Genomic DNA, 20199 nt, shown 5'->3' with positions numbered 1-20199 from the left:
TATCACCGTCCAGCGCCGTACTAAACGGCTTTAATCGACCAAATGAGTCTGCGGCGTTGTTAACGATTTGCAGAGATTTAATTTAACTGTGGCGACGCATTTGAATGCACATATATAAACTGCTTTTTAATTGGCATGATAGGGAACGTGGCGTTTCTACCATGATTCGTTGCCTCGATGATTACGACATAGCAATTTAACAATTTGCGGGATTTATCCCCCAATAATTATAAACTGAATAATAGATTAGTAAGTACTATTAACAAAATAAAAAATGTATTTAAAATTTAAACTTATATTTAAATAAATATGTGTTACAAGAGTGAAAAAGATATGAATTAATGCAGCTTTTTTCTACAACTTTTTGAGTCAGCTGAATATCTAAAATATTTTTCGATGGCATGTATATTTATAGAATTATCGAGAGTGAATAGTATATTTTCCTCAAATAGATAATAATCATTTTCTTATTCTGCTTAGTTTTGTTTGGAGTTAAATTTACACACGATATTTATATTATTTTCGTGTTGCAATTTAAACATTATAGAATCCTATTACTATATCATAATTTATTTATGACACCGAACAATATCATGTTACTCACAAACAATATAATATACCTACATTTGTAGCACACAATAACATACATGGTATAAATTATTTACTAAAAATAATGCTAAAGTTATAAATAAATTATTCATTTTCTACCCAAAAGCATAATTACGATGCATGCAAATGTGTGTACCGTTCAATAAATTTGCTCACTAATGCTGCGATGTTAAAAGTAAAGGCATCACGTAAAGGTATTCGCCTTCTACGTGATGTACTTACATGGATAACATTATAAATCTATTGATCGTGCTCCTTTTTACTGCACGTGGATATATCCCACACGGTTGGGGAGAGATTATAAATATTCCGCGCGAACATAGTGGTCAGGTATCATCACGTACATACAAACTAGGACTGTGTGAAACAATGTTCAGTTCCAAAATCGATACGTAAATTCGCTACAATCGAATGCGATACACGTAATCGTTACAATCGAAACAATCGGTTCCTGATTGGTATACATGAAAGCGGTTTAAATAATGATGTCGGGAAAATCAATATCGTGGTTAGTGCATATATTCGGTTTCGCATATTAGCTACTAGAATAACTGATTTCGAGGTATGTGATAATAAACAATCCAAAATAATTTAATTTAACAATTAAGTAGAATATTAAAATAACTTTTATTTTTTAAATAAAATGTTCCTTTCCGGGTTCATAAATCAATTTACAAAAAAATAGACTAATTATTTTCTTCCATTGCACAAAAGTTATTAGTATATACATTACTGCAAGTATTATAACATTTCTCAAATATCAAAACGTAATACATAATACAGATTATAAAAACGTTATATGTTTGCTGTTAATTTTCTGTTATGTAATATTTTTATTTCATTATTTTACTCTTTCAATCATTTTATATATAATTTTGTTTATGATAAATATAAATTATATGAAATTAGTTAATTGATAAAATTCCAATAAATTAGCAGATGACCTTGATATTATCAAATAATGTGTATGCATAGATAATGTCCTTCGTGGAAATGCATGACACATAAATAAGAATATAAGGAACAGATGAGTGAATCATCATCTTGGCTTCTATGATATATTTTCCTTATATTTCAGTGAGAGTCAAGCAGCTTTCTTTTCGTTCGAATGTCGTGTGAGTAAGTAAGAATGATGACTAATGGTATGACAATTCGAAAGATCCATAAAGTCTATAACATTATATCCACCTTCCTTTTTGATAAAACATTATAGCCTTATCTGTATCAAGCTTTTGCTACTGAGATTCATCTAAGTTAATATTTCACGCGCAAAAAATAAAACACAGGCAAAATAACTGAAAAATTGGAAGAAGAATTATTTATATTTATGTTATACATATATGGCATGACTACAAGGATAAATTATTAAAACAGGAAAGAGAGAAAAAGAGAGTTAAAACAGGAAAGCGTAGGTATAATTTACAACTATATACGACGTTATTGATTATATCGTGTAACATACTGACACGGACCGCTTTTAATAGAAGGTTGTCTATGACGTACTATTTTTAAAAATGGCAGAACAAAAAAAAACGTGGATATATATATATATATATTAAAACAGAGCCTTTATTTTGATATGTACTCATGAAAAGAAATTTTTTATCTCACTTTCTACATTTATTTTTTTACAAATAAATTCTCTTGCCGATTAAATCACAAATTTTTTGGTCCATAATACAGAAGAGTAGAGTACGTCTGTATTGTAGAGTACAGAGAAATTAGAAGAGAATTTTTTTGGTAGAAACACGCAAGATATACATAGCAAAGTTCAAAAGTTTCCCGGCCAAGGATATAAAAATGGTAATAAAATAAAACAACTTTTTTCAGTATACCTAATTACCCTTCATCTCAATACATATTTTAAAACGGCAAATTAATATTTTTATACGACTACAGAAATATTCGGATTTTTTAGCCTTAAAATGATTTAATCCTGTTCAACAGATCATTTCTTCATCGCCGGTAATGTTTTCCACGTAAATCGAATTTTAATATTTTAAATAATTTTTAAAATTAAGATTCGATACGCGTGAAAAAAATTTAGTAATAAAGAAATATATTCCGTAATCCTTAAACCATTCTAAAGACAAAAATTCAGAATATTTTTTAGTGATATAGAAAAAATTATTTATTATTTTAAGAAATATATTGAAATATAAAGATTGATTATTTAAAAAAATTAAAGTGGTTGTTTAATTTTATCACCTTTTCTATATGCTTGGGCCGAAAACTTTTGGCCCTTACTACGTATTTCGCATGCATGCAGGATAGTTGATGAAGATTTTCTCGGAAAGTGTCTCATGTATGATAATCGGCAACCAGAACCTTGAGGCGTGAAAGGAAAGATGGTGGTAAAGAATGCATGCATATCATGTGTGCAAGTAGCGTGCGCATGGTAAAACATATGTAGATAAGTACCTACAAATCTCGCATAGTAATTTCCTATTCTACACCGTAGAAACCTACCTACAGTTGAATAAGCTTTACTCATCACATTTTTTTTGAAAACTTTTAAAAAAAAAAAAATATTATCTATTATATAAATAAATTTTTTTTTAATTTATTTTATCATTATAGTAATAGCGCAAACATATTGCTTATATAAGAATAATATATTCCAATGTACATTACAGAATTGCTTGATTAACTTTGTAACTATCATGTGCAACGTCTGCAATATATCATCAGAGAATACTTCGCAGAGATCCAATAAACGAAACCAGAACCGTGGCCTGTTTCTGTCGAAAGTGTAATATGTGAAAGAATACGTGCGCACTATGACACGTGCGCTATGATCATGCACTTTTTCCATACAAGTTCTTTTCAATGTCAGTATGAGTACGTATAGGTATGTGAAATCTGTGTGCTCATCCGTTATAATTTTACAATGTATTTTTATTCTATTGAAGGAAGAAGTATATATTAAAAAAAGCATATATTCGGTATATTTAACCGACTGCGATTTCAATATTTTACATAAAGTTATTTTTCTTATCTTGTTATTCTAAACATTTATTTCAAACGACGACTAGGACGATTTTGTGAATGACAGCGATCTAAAAGAGTCTCGGCGAATGTTTGGCACAGCTTGTTGAAGCTATTGGCATCTGTTTTTAATCACAGGGTTAAAAACGTCTCAAAGCCAAAGATCTTCGGACCCGTCGAGAGATATCATGACCCAGAAAAAGTTAGCGAAGTCGATTTGATTGATATAATTACCCAATCCCTTTATACATTGGGTCAATTAAAGTTTGATGACCACAAAAGTTGGAGATGAAAACTATGAAATATCTACGATATCTACGTATAAATTTGCATATTTATATTTAATTTCAACGTAATTTCCCTACTACATAATATAAAAATGTTGATAATAAATTATAGAACGTTTCAAGGCTAATTTATATGAGAATTAAAATTACTTTTTGAGATTACATAATTTATTAAACAAAGTTTATTTTATTGCTTCAGTATTTATATGTAGCAATTTTATTTTTTCTTTTTGCAAGTTATAACTAAGATGAGTTTATATTTTTATTTTATACGCTACAGCAAATTTTCCAGGTCAGAAACTTAAATCATAAAAATATTGTTTTCATCGGTATATATGCTAATAATAATGCAATTAAGTTTAGCTACACGTCTCATAAATTTTAATACATAAAAATGTATCTCTTTTTGTAAAATTCTTATGTAGCAATAAGAATTTGGATACAAAATTACGTAAAAGATGTAAAAATTGTATTTAACACTTTTTTGTCACTAAAAATATTGCTGTAACAGAGGATTTCACGCTATTATCTTATTGTAATTCGTATAAACATCTTAATGTGTAATATGAAAACTGAAAATCGTAAATTTTAATCTAATATTTTATCTCATTTATGATTTTGCTGTAGACATTGTATTTATATAAATTCGTGCTCAACAAGATGAAAAATATTCTAAAATTAGTTTGTTTACGAAATAAAAACGATAATGTGATTTAAATATGCACATAATTATACGTTATATATATATATTTCCGGTGAGATTTGTCTGAAAAATCTTGAACAGCACAAATGGAACTTAGCTGAGAAACATTTGAAGTTTACACGCGACCAAAGGTAGACCGATCATGGGAGCCGCATTGTTCGACGTGATGAATAGCTGAAGTCAGGACTACAAAGAACTCGCACAAGGGAACTATACCTCATGTTAAATAACGTCAGGAAAGTGGAAGCTTGTAGAAAAGATAGCGCATGGAAAGTGCGAGGTCCATGTTCCATAAAGACTCACTCGGATAACGCACCAGTGCGAAAGAATAGTCGAGCGTTCGATGAAGAGTACAGGGGGAATAATCTGCGTGGAGAAATACTAATATAGACGCTGCGGATACACCTAGTTCACGTTCACGCATCTCGTATAAATCTGCATTGAGCCCTTTCACCGCGACAGGTGTCTACGCATACAGTAACAGAGGTGGATACGCGCGTACGCAGAAGAGTGCAACGAGTAGGCTTTCACGCAAAGCGAGATGTCGTCGTGCAACATGAAAACACCAAGTATAGAAATGCGACGTGTGGCTTTTAGCCTGCGCAATCGATTGCCTTTGAATCAAGATATATATAATTAAGTGTTATATTCTGCAGATCGATTAACATATTAAAAGATTGAGAAAGAAAGTAGGTAAACGCATTTTAGTTAACACTGAAAAAATAAAGATAAAAAGTAAAAAATGCAAAGAGTTATTCAAAGAAATATCCAATACCTAATAAATATGATGCAATATCTTAAAATACATTGAGATCCCGAGTCTACTATAAAGTTCTCTCTCTCCTCTTCTCTCTTTTTTTTTTAACCCGAAAATTACACAGAAAATTCAGAAATAATTAATTTTACATATATATTTTTTAAGCATCCAATCAGCAGAATAGCAAAACTGCATATATTATATACAATAATTTATTAACATCAGCTTACATATATGCCAAGAAGTGGAAAAAACTACATATATTGAGTATTAAAACATAAAAGATTATGTGCTGAATTCTTTTTCCCTAAACTCTTTAGATATATTGAATTCTTCCGTAGATTGTAGCGCCCGATCGTAGAGAAAAAGCTCATTCATGCATAAGTAATCGGTGGTAGTTTCGAACGGCTTAGCAACTTCAGGATCTCTTTCGCTTTATCGTCACGAAGCGAGGCGCTGCGTGCGGCACCAGTTATCCTTGAGTTCGATCCCCTCGATTCGATTGGGCCGCGAGTGTGCGTGACCGCGGGCGTGCACGCATGCGAGTGTGGATTCGTGCGCGTGCGATTAGATTTATATGTGTGTTGACTGTGCGTAAAACACGATTCGAATGTAATCACGATATATTATACTGGCCGGTTAGTCGACTAGCCAGAAATCTCCGTAATTTGCGTGTTACTGTCCTCTTCCTTGAAATAAATGAGTTTCAAGCACTACAACTTTATAGGCTTGTTCGTTTCAGCTAAACTTCTTGCACGGTTCATCTTTCCTCTTTTTCTTTTCACGTTGAAGAGAAGAAGAGAATAAATGAACTGCAGTGCAAGAAGTTCAGCTAAAACAAACGGGCTGCCTTACATCTCATCTTCAAATCTTCAATTTTCTAAACGTATTATTGCGTATTTTTGTAATTAAATTATCAGATAACTTCGTGTAGTTAATATATAGCTCGATCGTACACTATCAAAATCAAATCCAAGTGTATTATTTTAGTCAAAGCTCTTCTTACACATTCTTTGCCGTTTTAAATCACGTCATTTAACATGATATTGAACGTATTAACTTTTAATTTAATTTAATTTAATTTAATACGATTAAATAACGTGTTAAATGATAATTTAATACATTAAGAAACACGTAAAAAGTGCTTCTGTCTAATGTGTCATTTTTAGACGGTCATGCGTGTAAAAATAACATACTTAGATTTGCAGTGCAGATGACACTGCATTAATTTTGCAGACTATAAAAAAGCTTATTACAGCATCTTCAATCCAGAACTGTTATCTTAACATTTACTATCATTTTTTACCATTTTAAAATTCTTTTACTTTTCAAAGTTTGTTTTACAAGTTTTATTATGCGTATAATAAAAAAATTAATAATATCCGTACGTATGTATGTACATAATTATTGTGTTTGCACAGACTTCGTTACAGTATTTTTTCTACCGCTGCTAAGCCACGATGGCATTACTCATTCCGGTTCCAAGATATCGATTTATTCCGCGGACAATTGATGTATAGAAAAGTATAGAAAAGTATAGAAAAAAAACGGAAGTAGAAAACGAGTCGTTCGACATCGCGATATTAACTCAAATATCGCAGGTCTACTTGGCAGAAACGAAATTTTCGCAGTCTCGACGTAATCTAATAATCCGCTAATTAAAACGCGTAACGAACATCATGTAATTATACCGCACGATAAATTCGCGGGAGCGCAACATCCAGCCATTTCCTAATGACCACTTTATACCCAAGCTTTAAATTATTCCACTTGCCTCCTAGGGATTAAGTATCAACGAAACAGCAAGGCAAAAGACTTTTTCATCAAACGAAATGAACGTCTCGTCAAGTTCACCTCGAAAATCTAGCGCTTGTTTGTTCATTCTACGACCGCCTGCTTTTATAAAATAAATCCACGGTGCTTTTCACCCAGAAGAAATTTTTGCCGGCTTTCTTTTGTGCACACTGTACGAGAATTTTTTCGCTTTACGCGTTGTATCATATCTCAAAGCTGTTGTGTCAAAGCAAAGAATTTAATATTGCCTCTTCAACTTTATAAAACGCATGTATTTTCACAAATAAAACATTAGTTTTGCATCTTAAAAGTAGGGTATAATTTTTATAAACTCCTTTGATCGGTTTTAATATAATTATCATAGAATTAATTAATGAGCATTTTATAATTTTCATTATGCGTGTAATGAAGCAAAATATTTTGTATTTATTATTTCTATAATTAAATCTATTAAGTCTATTACAATTAATAATGTTTCCAAGATAGTTATTATATTAATGCATTTAAGAATTAAAAAACACTTATATAGGTATATGCTTACAAATTATATGTGTTTTAAGAAAAAAGAAAAAAAGGACAAATTTATACATATTTATTTATATATTAATTAAATATATGTTTTTCTACAATAAAATAATAACGACAAGGAAAGTTATAGTAATAATAAAAGATGAAAATCGGGATGAAGATACTGCATACGATGAATATGAGTCCAAAAAGAGTTAATTAAAAATTGTTGCTTTTTATTATTAAACTTATGTCAAAAGATACTTGTTAAATTCTACTAGATATGCTTCTAAAATTTTATTTCATGAAAAGGCGTGGTGGTTATTGGCGTAATGTTTGTAGCAAATTATTTCGACGCTTGTGAAAATTAATTTCCAGTGTTCATAATATCCAGCACGGTTGCAGACGCATCTTTTCAACTATAAATTGAACGTCGGTTACGGTATCCAATGGGTGAAACGCCGGCCCGGACACGTGCTTGCGAGCAAAGGTCATTGAAACGCGAGCGCCGGCCGCACCTCGTTGTATCGTCATTTTCGCTGTTGAAAATCGTCACGCATGAAGTGCGTCATTCCATCTACGAAATGGGGATTCACAAATGCAGTACGGGCTTACATAATTCGCATGGCGCGCATTGATGGTCTCAGCGCGATGAGTATCAAGGATTTACCGTCGCGCAAGGATATTTCTAAGCGCTTGGGAATATTCGCGATTGTCACGGAAATTAAATTCTCACGAACCGTCCGTAACGTTCGTGACGACACCGAAAGTCCAGCGCAATGCAAATAATATATTACTCATACTGTGACCAGCGTGATTTACGTCATTCGTCCACGTTATAATGCATGAAGTTCCTCGTCACAGAAATACCTGAGGTACACGGTCAGCGATTTTAGAAACGAGAGAACTGCACATATCGATTTTATTCCACCTTCATTCATCTACATAAATTTTTAACGAGTTATAATAGTTCCACACCTATACGGAACAAGTTATATCTGTAGTACTTACAATTAAATTTCTTTAAAAAAAATTATCCCCATTTAGAAAATTAATTTACAAAAAAATAATGTAATTTTACTATTATGCAAGATAAAGAAATATTTTAAAAATTTATGTGTTCATTTTTTTATAGAGATATTTTCATCTCCGGTAAACAAAGTTTTTCATGATGAAGAAGTATCAAAGTTCTATATTAGATTATAACATAATTCTTCATCGCAGTATTGGCAAAACATGGAAGATAAATTACAGTATAACTTATTTGTGTTCGTACATTTTTAGATATTAAAAATGTCTATTAATCTTCTTTAAATTCTGGAAAAAAAATGTTAGTCACAACAGGACAAAAGCACATACAATAATAGAATCCGGAGTTCAGAACAAAGGAGAATAAAGTATTTTTAATATCTAGAAATATGTGCGAAAACAAATACAAATCACTATACATATATGTATACGTGCCGTAGAAAATTGAAAGAAGGCAAAATGAGAAATAAGGATGCATGAGGGGTGTAACCGAGGGTGAAAAATGGAAGTCGTAAGAAGAGTAAACCGTCATTTCCGAAGGCTGCAAATCTCGGATTTTATGAAGCGTGGAATAAACCGTCCCTTCGTGCGCTCGTTCGTTTAAAAGGAAAAACGTTGATGGTCACGCCATGACATGCAATTTAAGATTTATCCTAGCATTCATGAATTCGTGTTATTATAATGATAACAACGTTGATTATAACTGAGCAAAAATTTTAGTACTTTCAGTAAAAGATCTGATTAAAAATTATTTTTACAAGTTTCAGGCCTTTTGCGATTAAATTTTTTAAATAAAGCGAAATGTGTTAATATACATATTAAAACGCAGTCTGCTTGAATCAAATTAAAGATCAATATTTTTCGTCCATTTCCGCATTCTTTTATATTGTTTTAAATAATTCCATATTAATAAGTTTCTAGAAAATAAATGCTGACGCTAAAAGGAATGCTGTCAATGGACACCACCACTGATATATATCTACTACTGAAGCTAAACACCCAGAACAATAACCGTATGGTTACAGCTGTCACGCGCGTGTACGCGCAAGTGACAGTTTCGCCTCGTATCGCCAGATACCATTGGCATATAGCACGCGCAAGTAATCGTGTAAAAATAAAACGTTACATCTGACGTAAAAACAACACCACCGACGTACCGAGAGGCGAAGACCATTTCCAGCATGGCTGGTAGCCCTCTCGAGCGGCTGGTGGGCGGACGGGTGGTTTCCCATTTCTCTCGGAGGAGACGGCGATGTTTTCAGGACGAGCAGTACGACCAGCTCGCGTCAAGTATCCAAATACAACGAATCGTTGACGATCCTTTGATGCACCATGCGCGATCGTCACCGACGTCCAATGACATCCACGCTCAGGCGACACAGGTGTGAACTTTACGTCGCGCACTTATCTATTGTACCAGGATGAAAGGGAGTAATCGATGAGGTTTCTTTTCGAACATACGCAAACACCTTGTTGAAAATGGAATAGATCCGCGCTGGAAGCACTATGCGAATCGGTTTCGTTGAGTTTCAACTCCGCAACGGTTGATCTTTCGGTATTTGTTTTCTACTTTATCACGATGTAGAGCCTGAATTCCTAAATTATTCTCGAATCCTTTTGAACGACACTCCGTAGATCACTTCCCACCGAGAGTGACATCAAGGGTACCGGCGGAGCCACTCATTGTCAGCCGATCACCATCCTGTCACGAAATCGAGATTGGCCCGATCTTACGCGACATCCGTTCACACACTTGATATATCACAACCGTTCGTGCATTATAGGTATACGCCTCTCCCAGTCGTCGCGAGCAGCTCCGAAACGCTCCGCGCTGGAGCCAGCACTCCGCTCGCGCGTAGATCGTACCCGACCAGAGTAATTTTAGTCCGGCACAACGGCCACTGAATGGATGCCGCAGAGAGAAAGAGAGAGAGAGAGAGAGAGAGAGAGAGAGAGAGAGGAAGAATGAAAGGTAGGACCGAACGCTACTACTGGTGATGGATGTCGCGATGCATGGAAGACATGGCGACGCGAGATGCTCCCGAGAGCCGGCCGGTAAAAACCATCAGATAGACGTGAGAGAGGAGGCTATTGCCTTCTCCTCTTTCTCCTACTCTTCCTCCGCTTCCTCTTTTTCGTCGTCTCTTTTTACCAGCGAGCGTCCCGAACTGGTCATACGACTTGTGCTCCAGGCTGACGTCAGAGATTCCACCTAGAAGAGTGGGATTCCGATCGGTCTCTCTCTCCGTTTCTGGTCTCGCCGCTAAGTCTTGCCTCTCTCCGAGTCACCTCTCTCTCTCTCTCTCTCTTTCTCTCTCTCTCCCTCTCTCTCTCTCCCTCTCTCTCTCTCCCTTCGGCTGGTCGCCGCAGACGTCGGCGAACACCTCGCGGATAACAGTGAAGAACCCCGCGTATTCCGCTGCACACGCCAGAGCTGCACAATGCAGTCGGCTCCGTCTTACGTGACGATGTCTTACGATCTCTTTCTGTTATTTTTAAACGATGACTGCCCGCGTCCTCAATACGTCTGTCGTTACAAAGAGCATCGTAAATTCCAATCGTATATTTTTCTCGCTCCCTAGCCGGTCTTGCCTCTCATCCTTTTTGGAACCGTAATCGTTGTCTCTTCACGAGATACGACGACAACTCTCCGGAATATTTTCAACGAAAGTTTCGCGAATCGTTACCAAATTACACAACTGTCTAAATGTCGGACGGACATGGACATACACTAGAGACTAGAACTAGCTCCACTCAACTTTCGAATGTGATATTTTTTACGTTCTACGGTGGGTGTGGACCTTTTTCCTCTCGGAACACTCCACTCCGAGGATATTACGTGCGATCAATTAAACTAACTTTACGCGCGCTGCTTTAATGCACCAATTAATCACGGCCGAAAAAGACTTCGGTACACATTTTATAAACGTGGGTTCTCCTGTGAATTTCCGTAATTTAGCCGACGCGATATTTTTCCCACAGATGAGTAGGAAATTAGCCGTTAAATGCAGTACTTCCGACGAAGCAATTAGACACCCGAGAAGCACACAAACAAGTTGATCTCCGCCCGTTATTGTCTTTTTTATCTTTCTCGTACGTTTTTTTCTCTCTTACGTACTCTTCAATTTTTATCGCTAATGCGAGAGACTCACACGCGATATCGGCTTGGAGAACAGAGATTTTCCCCGCGATAGAAAAAACATTTGTCGCAAAGTTAATGCGATTATCCTTGAGATCGTTTAGCGTGCGTTAACTAATGGAGCAGCGGCGAAGTGCGGTTACGCTACGCAAGTTCCCACGTTTTTCCGTTAGCACCGTCGCCGTCACGCTCAGCTACTTCCGGCGACCCCACCGGAACTCAAAAGTACGTTTGATCTCTCGCGTGGAGAATCCAGTCGATGAGCCTAGGAGCTGGACGCTCTCGTCCATCTTCAGGAAAATTATCCGTCACGTATTTCCACTCGAGAAGCAAAATTTACGCAATCAAGCGGATAAAGATGCACGATCGCACAGCACGACGAAGTCTTTTTTTTTCAGCTCACGTCGACGAAGAAACGGTTAAAAGATCGGCGAAAATATTCACGTTTAAAAAAACCGTGTCAATAATTGGGATTAAAAAAAAAAGAATTTGTCAGGTAATCCAACGGGCGATGACGATGCCACGGCTTTCGAACGTAGGCTCAACGTTTTCACGATCTAGACGCGCCATCTGGAGTCACAGACAACACAGGTAGATGATTCAACAACGATACAACAATTTCATGGAGGACGCGAAGCGTGCGTGAGACGAGCACTTATCAGTAGAATTTAAACTTGGGAAGGGTATACCGTCGCGCCGTTTCACTTTTACCGCAGAAAACGACGCGACGCAACAATGCGGACTTTCACCGAACGGTATCGACGCGAAGTGTTCGTTTGAAGGTACACTCTCGGGCACAAACGAGCCTGACCAGCGGATATGCGACAACCCCCCCTGAGAGACTCTAGACGAGAATGCCGAGGGTCCAACAGACCCAGGTCGGTTTATCCCACTCTGCCGTTTATCAGGGACCGATATATAAATCCGTCAGGCCCGTCCTTTAAAGACATATTGTTGCTTCTCTCCTTTATATTTGCTGGACAAAATGCTCTTGATGATGTAACGATATATTTGTATTTTATTTCTTGTTTAGATTTATATAATCAATTTATATAAAAGTTTGAGCTTTTATTTCAAATTTTTCTTCGCGAATGTTTTATATTTTTTTTTAATCTTTTATCTATAAATGTATATTTTTCCAAATAATAAAATTTTTAAATTTTTAAATAGTAAATTTAATTTTTGTAAAAATAATATATGTATGTACGTACAATATATATAATTATATAATGTATTATAATATATTTTATATATGATGTAGTATATGTATATTATATAAAATATATATATATATATTGTATGTGTGTAGATGTTTTTTATTTTTTAAACAATATAACGAAAAATTAATAAAAATTTTAATTGAATTTCACAATTAAAATAAATTAAATTGAAAACTATATAACTCTTTTGTTAAATAAATGTTCTCTTCGCATGCGTATGTACAATATGTAGAAGTATACGTATACGGGCAATATATTTTATATATAAAATTTCAGGAACGTACGTAGGAGAAGAGAGCCCTCTTGCTCAAAACCAGCCGAGTAAAAATCAATCCCTCTCTCCTCTAACGTAAATGCCTTGGCCCCAAGTCGGACCCGAGTTGCTTCCTTCTCCCTACCTCGCGAGTCTCAGGGATATAGTTAGATTCTACAGTACCCCGATCGTCGGCTTCCGCTCGAAGTTAAATCGACGAGGCAAAACCGGTTTTTCACGTGATTACATCTTCCGAGAGAATGACTCGGGCTCGATTCCTGAGCTGGATCGGAGAAATTTACATCGACGCTGGCAATCCGGAGATCGCCATTGCGATCTCTTGGCAGGTCGACATTAGGTTGATATAGAGAAGATGATGGAGAATTCAGGTCAACTCAAAACGAAAAAGCTGGGGTGGATATCCGAAGTTTACGGCGGTGAGAGAAGCAGCTGCCGAGGCAAATACTCGTACCATCTGCGCTGAGATCGAGAGAAGTTTACCGCGGAGGCCAATGCGTCTCTTCGCACAGAGAGCTCTCTCTCTCTCTCTCTCTCTCTCGTCGAGCAGAATCTGTTTTTCTTCAGAATATAGAAAATCGATGAAAAATATTGAAAACTTATGACATTTCCTGCTGCTAGGAACTTCGTCGAAGCGATCGACTAATTTTTGATAAGTTTTTCTTTGTAATGTAAGTTTTAATTAGCAAAGTAGAACAATTCTCGAAATAGAAAAACGCGATAGCAACTTATAGGAATTCAAACTCATCGAGATCGAGTTTGCATATTTCAATGACAGATAACGGAAAACGTAAAAGCAACTTTTTACATAATGACCTGACTTAAACGAGTAATTTAATTAATTAACTAGACATTTAAAAAAGTAAAAAAGCTATACTAATTTAGTCAGGATTATTTAACGCTGCTACATGCAATTCAAAACTGGCGTATTTAAAACACGAGACTGCATTCTTATTACGCAGCTCTGCTTACATAATTGGAACTTTCAATCAAATTGCACACGGTATTAATCTTAATCTTTAATTAAACAAGGTAGATCTCGCATCTAACGGAGCTAAAAGTTCTCTCAATGGACGTGTGCGCCCTTCAAGCAGCTGCGATATACGTGGATTTACTTTCCACGCGTTTAAGGGCGCGCGACGAAAATGACGAAAGAAATCCAACATCTGCCTTTGCTCTCCTACGTCCTCTCGTGCTTCCGTACCTACTCGGATTCGAAAGCTAAACACGATATTAAACGCAGGAAATTTGTTCTCGAAAGAGATTTTCTATATTTATAATAAGCATAAAAAAATCTGAACTTTGATTTGGAAGGAATTCAAGGAGTTTTAAAGGAACGGCTATTATAATTAACAATTAAAAAATAAAAAACATTGGTGTTTATAATTTTATTACAACATATAATAAACACAAAAAAAAACAAAATAAAATACAGCATTTTGTCCTATTTTGGCTATTTTATTTTCTTTGCAATTTAACAAAGAGCTTCCTCTTAATAATACAAAAATATAAAGAGTTATGTTAATTAACTTGAAGTTATCTCTACTTCTTGTATTAAAAAATCTTTTCATACTAAGAAAAAAAACGCGTTTTCCTTCTTCAAGAATCATAAAATATAAATGTGAGACTTTTTTTCCACCGCCGCGCCGTAACAAAAATAACTTCGACCGATAAAATTAAATGTCCCGTCCTTCTTATTTACTTCGTCGTACTTGACACTGTATATTATACGTATATTGCAGAGCGAATGATATTATTTTAGCACACGTTGATCGTGGCCTTGTCCCTTATTTCTCTGCGTGCAGTATTAGAAATCTCCGCGGTCCGGTCGCTTCGAAAAAGGTCGTAAGCCGTAATCGCGCGTCGCCCCAGCTGCGACTATTTCGGTCGACGTCTTTTTCACGTTATGCGCACAGCACACTCAGTTACGCACGTATACAAGAGTATTTCACAATACGTCGCAGCGGCGCACGCACACACGGAACACCGGGGCGTTGTGTGTGAGCACAGGTGTAAAGAGTAACGAACGGTAGGTGCACTTGTGTCTCGCGATCGGAGGGCGACTCTCAACATCTTCCATGAAACCTGCAACTGCGACTACGGTGACATAGGCCATTGCTATTCCGGTAGCACCCTTTATGTTAGCGCCCTTTACTCGTCGTGCGAATCGCTGGACCTTTAATATTCAATTGGCATGTACCGTAAAATTATAGGTAAACTGAAGAAAAATTGGATGCAGTTATGCAATAAGAAACCAAGCGCCATTTTCGCGATTTTTAGTTCTGTATTGATTTTTGTTTTATATTGTGAACAAAAGACTTTCTAAAAATGCATATAACACGTGGAATTGTATTTGAGGAGGATTATAGTTCGGTCATACTTGAGATAACGTCGGCGCAGTAAGCTTTTGGAGTTAGTTCCGCATTGCAGAACTGCATCCAATTACAAAAACAATAATTATATGATATCGGTATTAAAGGATAAACGTCTGATTAATATGATATAGATTTATTCAATTTGAAATAAGTTATCCAAGAGTTTCACATTAAACAATTTATTTTTCAGTAACTATATATAATTGTAAACAATATCTATAAATTAAAATATAAAGCTTTGGAAATGAAATATATATAAATAGAAGATAAAATAAATACAAGTTTAAAAAATCAATCACATCAAAAAAGCTTTTAAAATATTCAAAAAATAATATGATATATTATATATATATATATATATATATATATATATATATATATATACTATATAAATATATATATATATATATATATATAACTTCTTTTCAAACTTGAAAAATATCAGTAATAATATTTGCTTTTTCAGTGATGAGTTTCTCTTTTACCAACATCGAACGATAAATTCGATGAAAATATGTTCTTCCAATAGAGAGAACTTACAAGAATATAAACTTTTTAATATTTTCAAGCTGGTGGAACTTTAAAATTTACGTGTCGATACGTTTTCCCAACAAGTCTCCTCTTACTACACATTTTCATAATAATAATAATAATTTAACAATATATATTATATACATATATAAAGGCAAATTTTATGTGAATTTTAAGAAGCATAACGAAGATATTGTCAAACTAAATGTATTCACTTACAAATTATAGGTGACCATATACAAACGAGTTCAAAATACTCGTCCACAAGTTACGACGTGTGATGTGACATTTGATAATAACCGGTTTCGAGAATATAGCATACTGCATACTATTGCAAAATCTGTTTACTACCGTATCAACAGACGAATAATTGCATTACTTTACATATGCAAAAGTACATTATGTCACTTCAACCGTCGCGTCGGTTCGCAACCAGATAGATTTATTACGATGAATACCTCGTTAGAAACATACAAATTTTCATAAACTACATTTGACAAAGCGGAAATAGTAAATTAATGATTTTCCCGCTGTTGAAAAATAAATCTTCGCAAATATTAAGTTAAATTTATTTTAATGTAAAATAAATTTTTGTTTATATAAAATACATGTCTTACTATATATATTATTACTGCACAGATAACATTTAAAATTCATAAATGTGAAAATATATTATTCTTTAATTAAAGTAATAAAAATATGAATGTTTAAATAAAGACTGCCATCTCTTTGTAATGCTTTCAAGTTAATGATAGTTATTAAAATTTCTAGTATTGAAACTTTATCATTAAAATATCGATCAATTTCGTTATAGCTGTCAATGTTTATTATGACGGCCAGTATATCTACCGTTTGAACGTTTCTTCCGTTGCGGAAAGAGCATGAGATAGCGTCCTATATATGTAGAATGCGTCTTTCGAGTCTTTCTCGCACGTGCGTTCACGGTCGCGCCATATGGCTATGACAAAACCACATGCCGGTATATTCCCATGCATATCGAGCTAGCAGGTACCAACGGGCGCATTGCATGTGTTTTAGCGTATATCATCTCTCCGTGCAGAATTTGGAGCGTAATTATCGTACTTCGGTAATTAATGAAGGTGCAAGTTAACGTAGATTTCGTAAACACCTTTTCCGCGTGCAATATTGCAAGGAGATTATTTAAAGCTTAGATATTTCTATCACACATAGACGAGACAATTAGAAGAAATCTCAAGACTTCTATCTTCCTCTTTGTAAATAGAAATTATGGTTAACTGATCACGTTACATAATTATGTGAATATATTTTATGATTGAAATAAAGTTAATTTCATTCATAATGAGAATTTCTTAGCGCAAACATTATGTAATAATTGTGTGAATTAGATATATAATATCGCAATTCCAAGCAATTTTTATTTTTCAAGAATCATGATAGGTAAATTTCTAGATCCTTGCTATATTTAGTCACCAGAATTTCTTTGACTGTTTGGAGAAGAGCTAAATGAAACTTTAACAGCATCGAAATTCTAAAAATAGATATGTTAACTTCACAGAGATCGAATCATACGAATTTATGTAAAGTCCGAATTTAATATCATAGTGAGAGCTATAGTGACGAGGGAAACCACGCCAATACGATACACGACTCCCAGGAGTCGTGTCCTCAATTAAAATTTATTCATTACGAGTATCCGTTGACATATACTGCTAAATAGGTGGAGGCAATGGAATGTTTGATACGTTGAACGTGTTCGCTAACAGCGAACGCAGATATTACGCATTTGCTCTGAATTAACGATTAAATGTTAGCAGGTCAATTCGAAGAATTAAATTGTTTGATCGTATATTTAACGTTTTCCAACATCACGTGCCCTTGTGATTAAACCATATCAAATATATGATTTCAAAATTTCATAAATAAACTGTATAAATTATTCGAACCAGATCAATGTGTTACATATTTGTTTTTCATAAAATTCTAATTATTAAATTTATTATTCTTTCGTATAATTAAAATTGTTATTGTTGTTGCTACTTAAAGAAAGAAATAACTAATAGTTTTTCCCTCGGAAGTATTAATTACGCAAAAGTCTAATATATCACATTTGATAAGTATCATATGTCATGTAACGTAATCATGTAGGGTCTTGATAAAGAAGCTGCTACTGCAACCAGAAAAATGTCTTATTCGTGTTAATAACATAGCGTAAGTTATACAATAAGACCTTATTTATCTTACTCGGTGGTTGCCTTTGTTTCGAGCCTGACAGTTTCGCCGGTTAAGAGACTGCGCGCTAATGAGCGCTTTCTTCTGCCTCTTACTCGCTTCTTACCGCGAATCAACTTTCAACTACAAGTCAGTAAATTAAGCATGACGCAAATTCAGTCTTCTAAGCATTGTGCGATCCGGTAAGTCGTTCCTATAATGGACAAGGTATTTGTGAGAATTGGCCGATAATCTCGGTATCGATTGCCGCAGAAAGGTGGAAGAAATTGAAACCACTCAATAAGATGTAAATAATTCCTACAAATTTCTCTTCTTATTTTACTGTCGCTGAAAAATAGAATGCAGAAGAAGATGGAAGATCTGTCATGGGAATTCTGAGTCAAGGCCCAGAATAACGCCCGGCTCAAGGAGAGAGAGAGAGAGGAGAGCAGAGAGAGAGAGAGAGAGAGAGAGAGAGAGAGAGAAGAGAGAAGAGAGAGAGATGAGAGAGAGAGAGAGAGAGAGAGAGAAGCCGAGCGCGAGAGAGCCGAGAGAGAGAGAACAGAAAGACACGATAAGAGAGAGGAGAGTAGAGCGAGAGTAGATCGAGAGAGAGAGAGAGAGTGAGACGCGATGAAGGCAGAGATGCAGAGCGATAGAGCGCGCGATGCGAGCGTAGAGAGTCTCTCGCTCTCTCTCTCTCTCTCTGCTCTCTCTCTCTCTCTCTCTCTCTCTCTCTCTCTCTCTCTCTCTCTCTCTATCTCTCTCTCTCTCTCTTTCTCTGGTGTGCGTGGTGGTTCACACAATAAGTGCCGCGCAACAATGGAGCCACGAAGAGCATTGTTATTTGTACACGGGAATAAACGAGCATACACGCGCTTAATCGCGACGTGAAATCGGGTTATGGCAATTAACGAAGCATAACGTTTCGTCACCGGCCTCCCGCGCGTCGTTAAACGTTGATTAGATAGATAGACAAACTGATCCCCGAGTACGTTCGATGAACGACTGTTTCGTGAACATTCGATAATCGGCGGGATAACGGATGGCCCGGGACATGTGAACAAATCCGAAAGGCTAAGGTGTGCTTTACGTGATGCGTCCGCGGTGCAGTTTCAATGCTGGAAGTTATTGGACTTCGTGCCCATGATTTAATTAGCCTTTACAATAGTAGCCTGAGACGATCAACCTATCACCTTAATTAACATTGAAATTGTTAGTAAAATATTTTGGGCGTTTTAATACTGATAAATAAAGATATTTGTTTATTCAAAGACCTGAAATCTTGAATTGGAGAAGAAAGAGAAGGCAAGAATGTTTCTATAACACGAAAAAAAAGAATTATACAGTAATAACGCTATTTTTCAGAATATTTTAATATTTTTAATGTTTTTAAAACGTAGAACGTTATCAGTTAATGTAACGTTCTATAGTACAATGATATTTGTACTCTGATACTTGTTCATATATTTTTAAATATTTGAACTAAAATATCTGTGTTGTCTTTTTTTCTAAATTGAAATGTATTTTATAAATGTATTTTTAAATATAATTTTAAATATAAATGTTACTTCCACTGTGTGTTCTGCATTATTCCCTATTAGAATATAATGTGTGTACCTTAATTTACAAGAAAAAATATTATAACATCTTATTACTTAAAAAAATCTTATAAATAGATTTATCAGGTCATCTTTGACATGTAATTTCTTTTGTAATGTGTTCTAGAAATAGTAGAAATCAATTATATTAAGAAACTTTGAACAAATTTTAAATTAATTTCTTCTTAATGTAGATTA

General features: G+C 34.9%; 1 protein-coding gene, 1 long non-coding RNA gene and 1 pseudogene across 5 annotated transcripts in view; 2 read left to right on the top strand and 1 right to left on the bottom strand.

Moving 5' to 3' along the window:
- The window catches only part of LOC143895626 (uncharacterized), a 127131-nt gene that overhangs the window by 40143 nt on the left and 66789 nt on the right, over positions 1 to 20199 (top strand). The gene's annotated exons all lie outside the window — the stretch shown is intronic.
- The window catches only part of Numb (NUMB endocytic adaptor protein), a 71578-nt gene that overhangs the window by 12727 nt on the left and 38652 nt on the right, over positions 1 to 20199 (bottom strand). The window contains exon 1 of one of the 3 annotated variants that reach the window (XM_077402888.1): positions 9832 to 10010. The exons of 1 other annotated variant lie outside the window; for it this stretch is intronic. In XM_077402888.1, coding sequence (XP_077259014.1) covers positions 9832 to 9906 — 75 coding nt within the window. In that variant the 5' untranslated portion in view covers positions 9907 to 10010. Of the gene's footprint in view, positions 1 to 9831; positions 10011 to 20199 lie in introns of those variants that run through there. One more of the 3 variants, XM_077402887.1, reaches the window with a different exon arrangement.
- LOC143895635 (uncharacterized) lies at positions 10000 to 12408 on the top strand (annotated as a pseudogene).

This window comes from Temnothorax americanus, unplaced genomic scaffold (assembly GCF_048541705.1).
Source record: "Temnothorax americanus isolate GAGA-0224 unplaced genomic scaffold, ASM4854170v1 Scaffold16, whole genome shotgun sequence".
NCBI lineage: Eukaryota > Metazoa > Arthropoda > Insecta > Hymenoptera > Formicidae > Temnothorax > Temnothorax americanus.
Note: the sequence above shows the minus strand (reverse complement) of the source record. Positions and strands in the feature narration are given on the sequence as shown.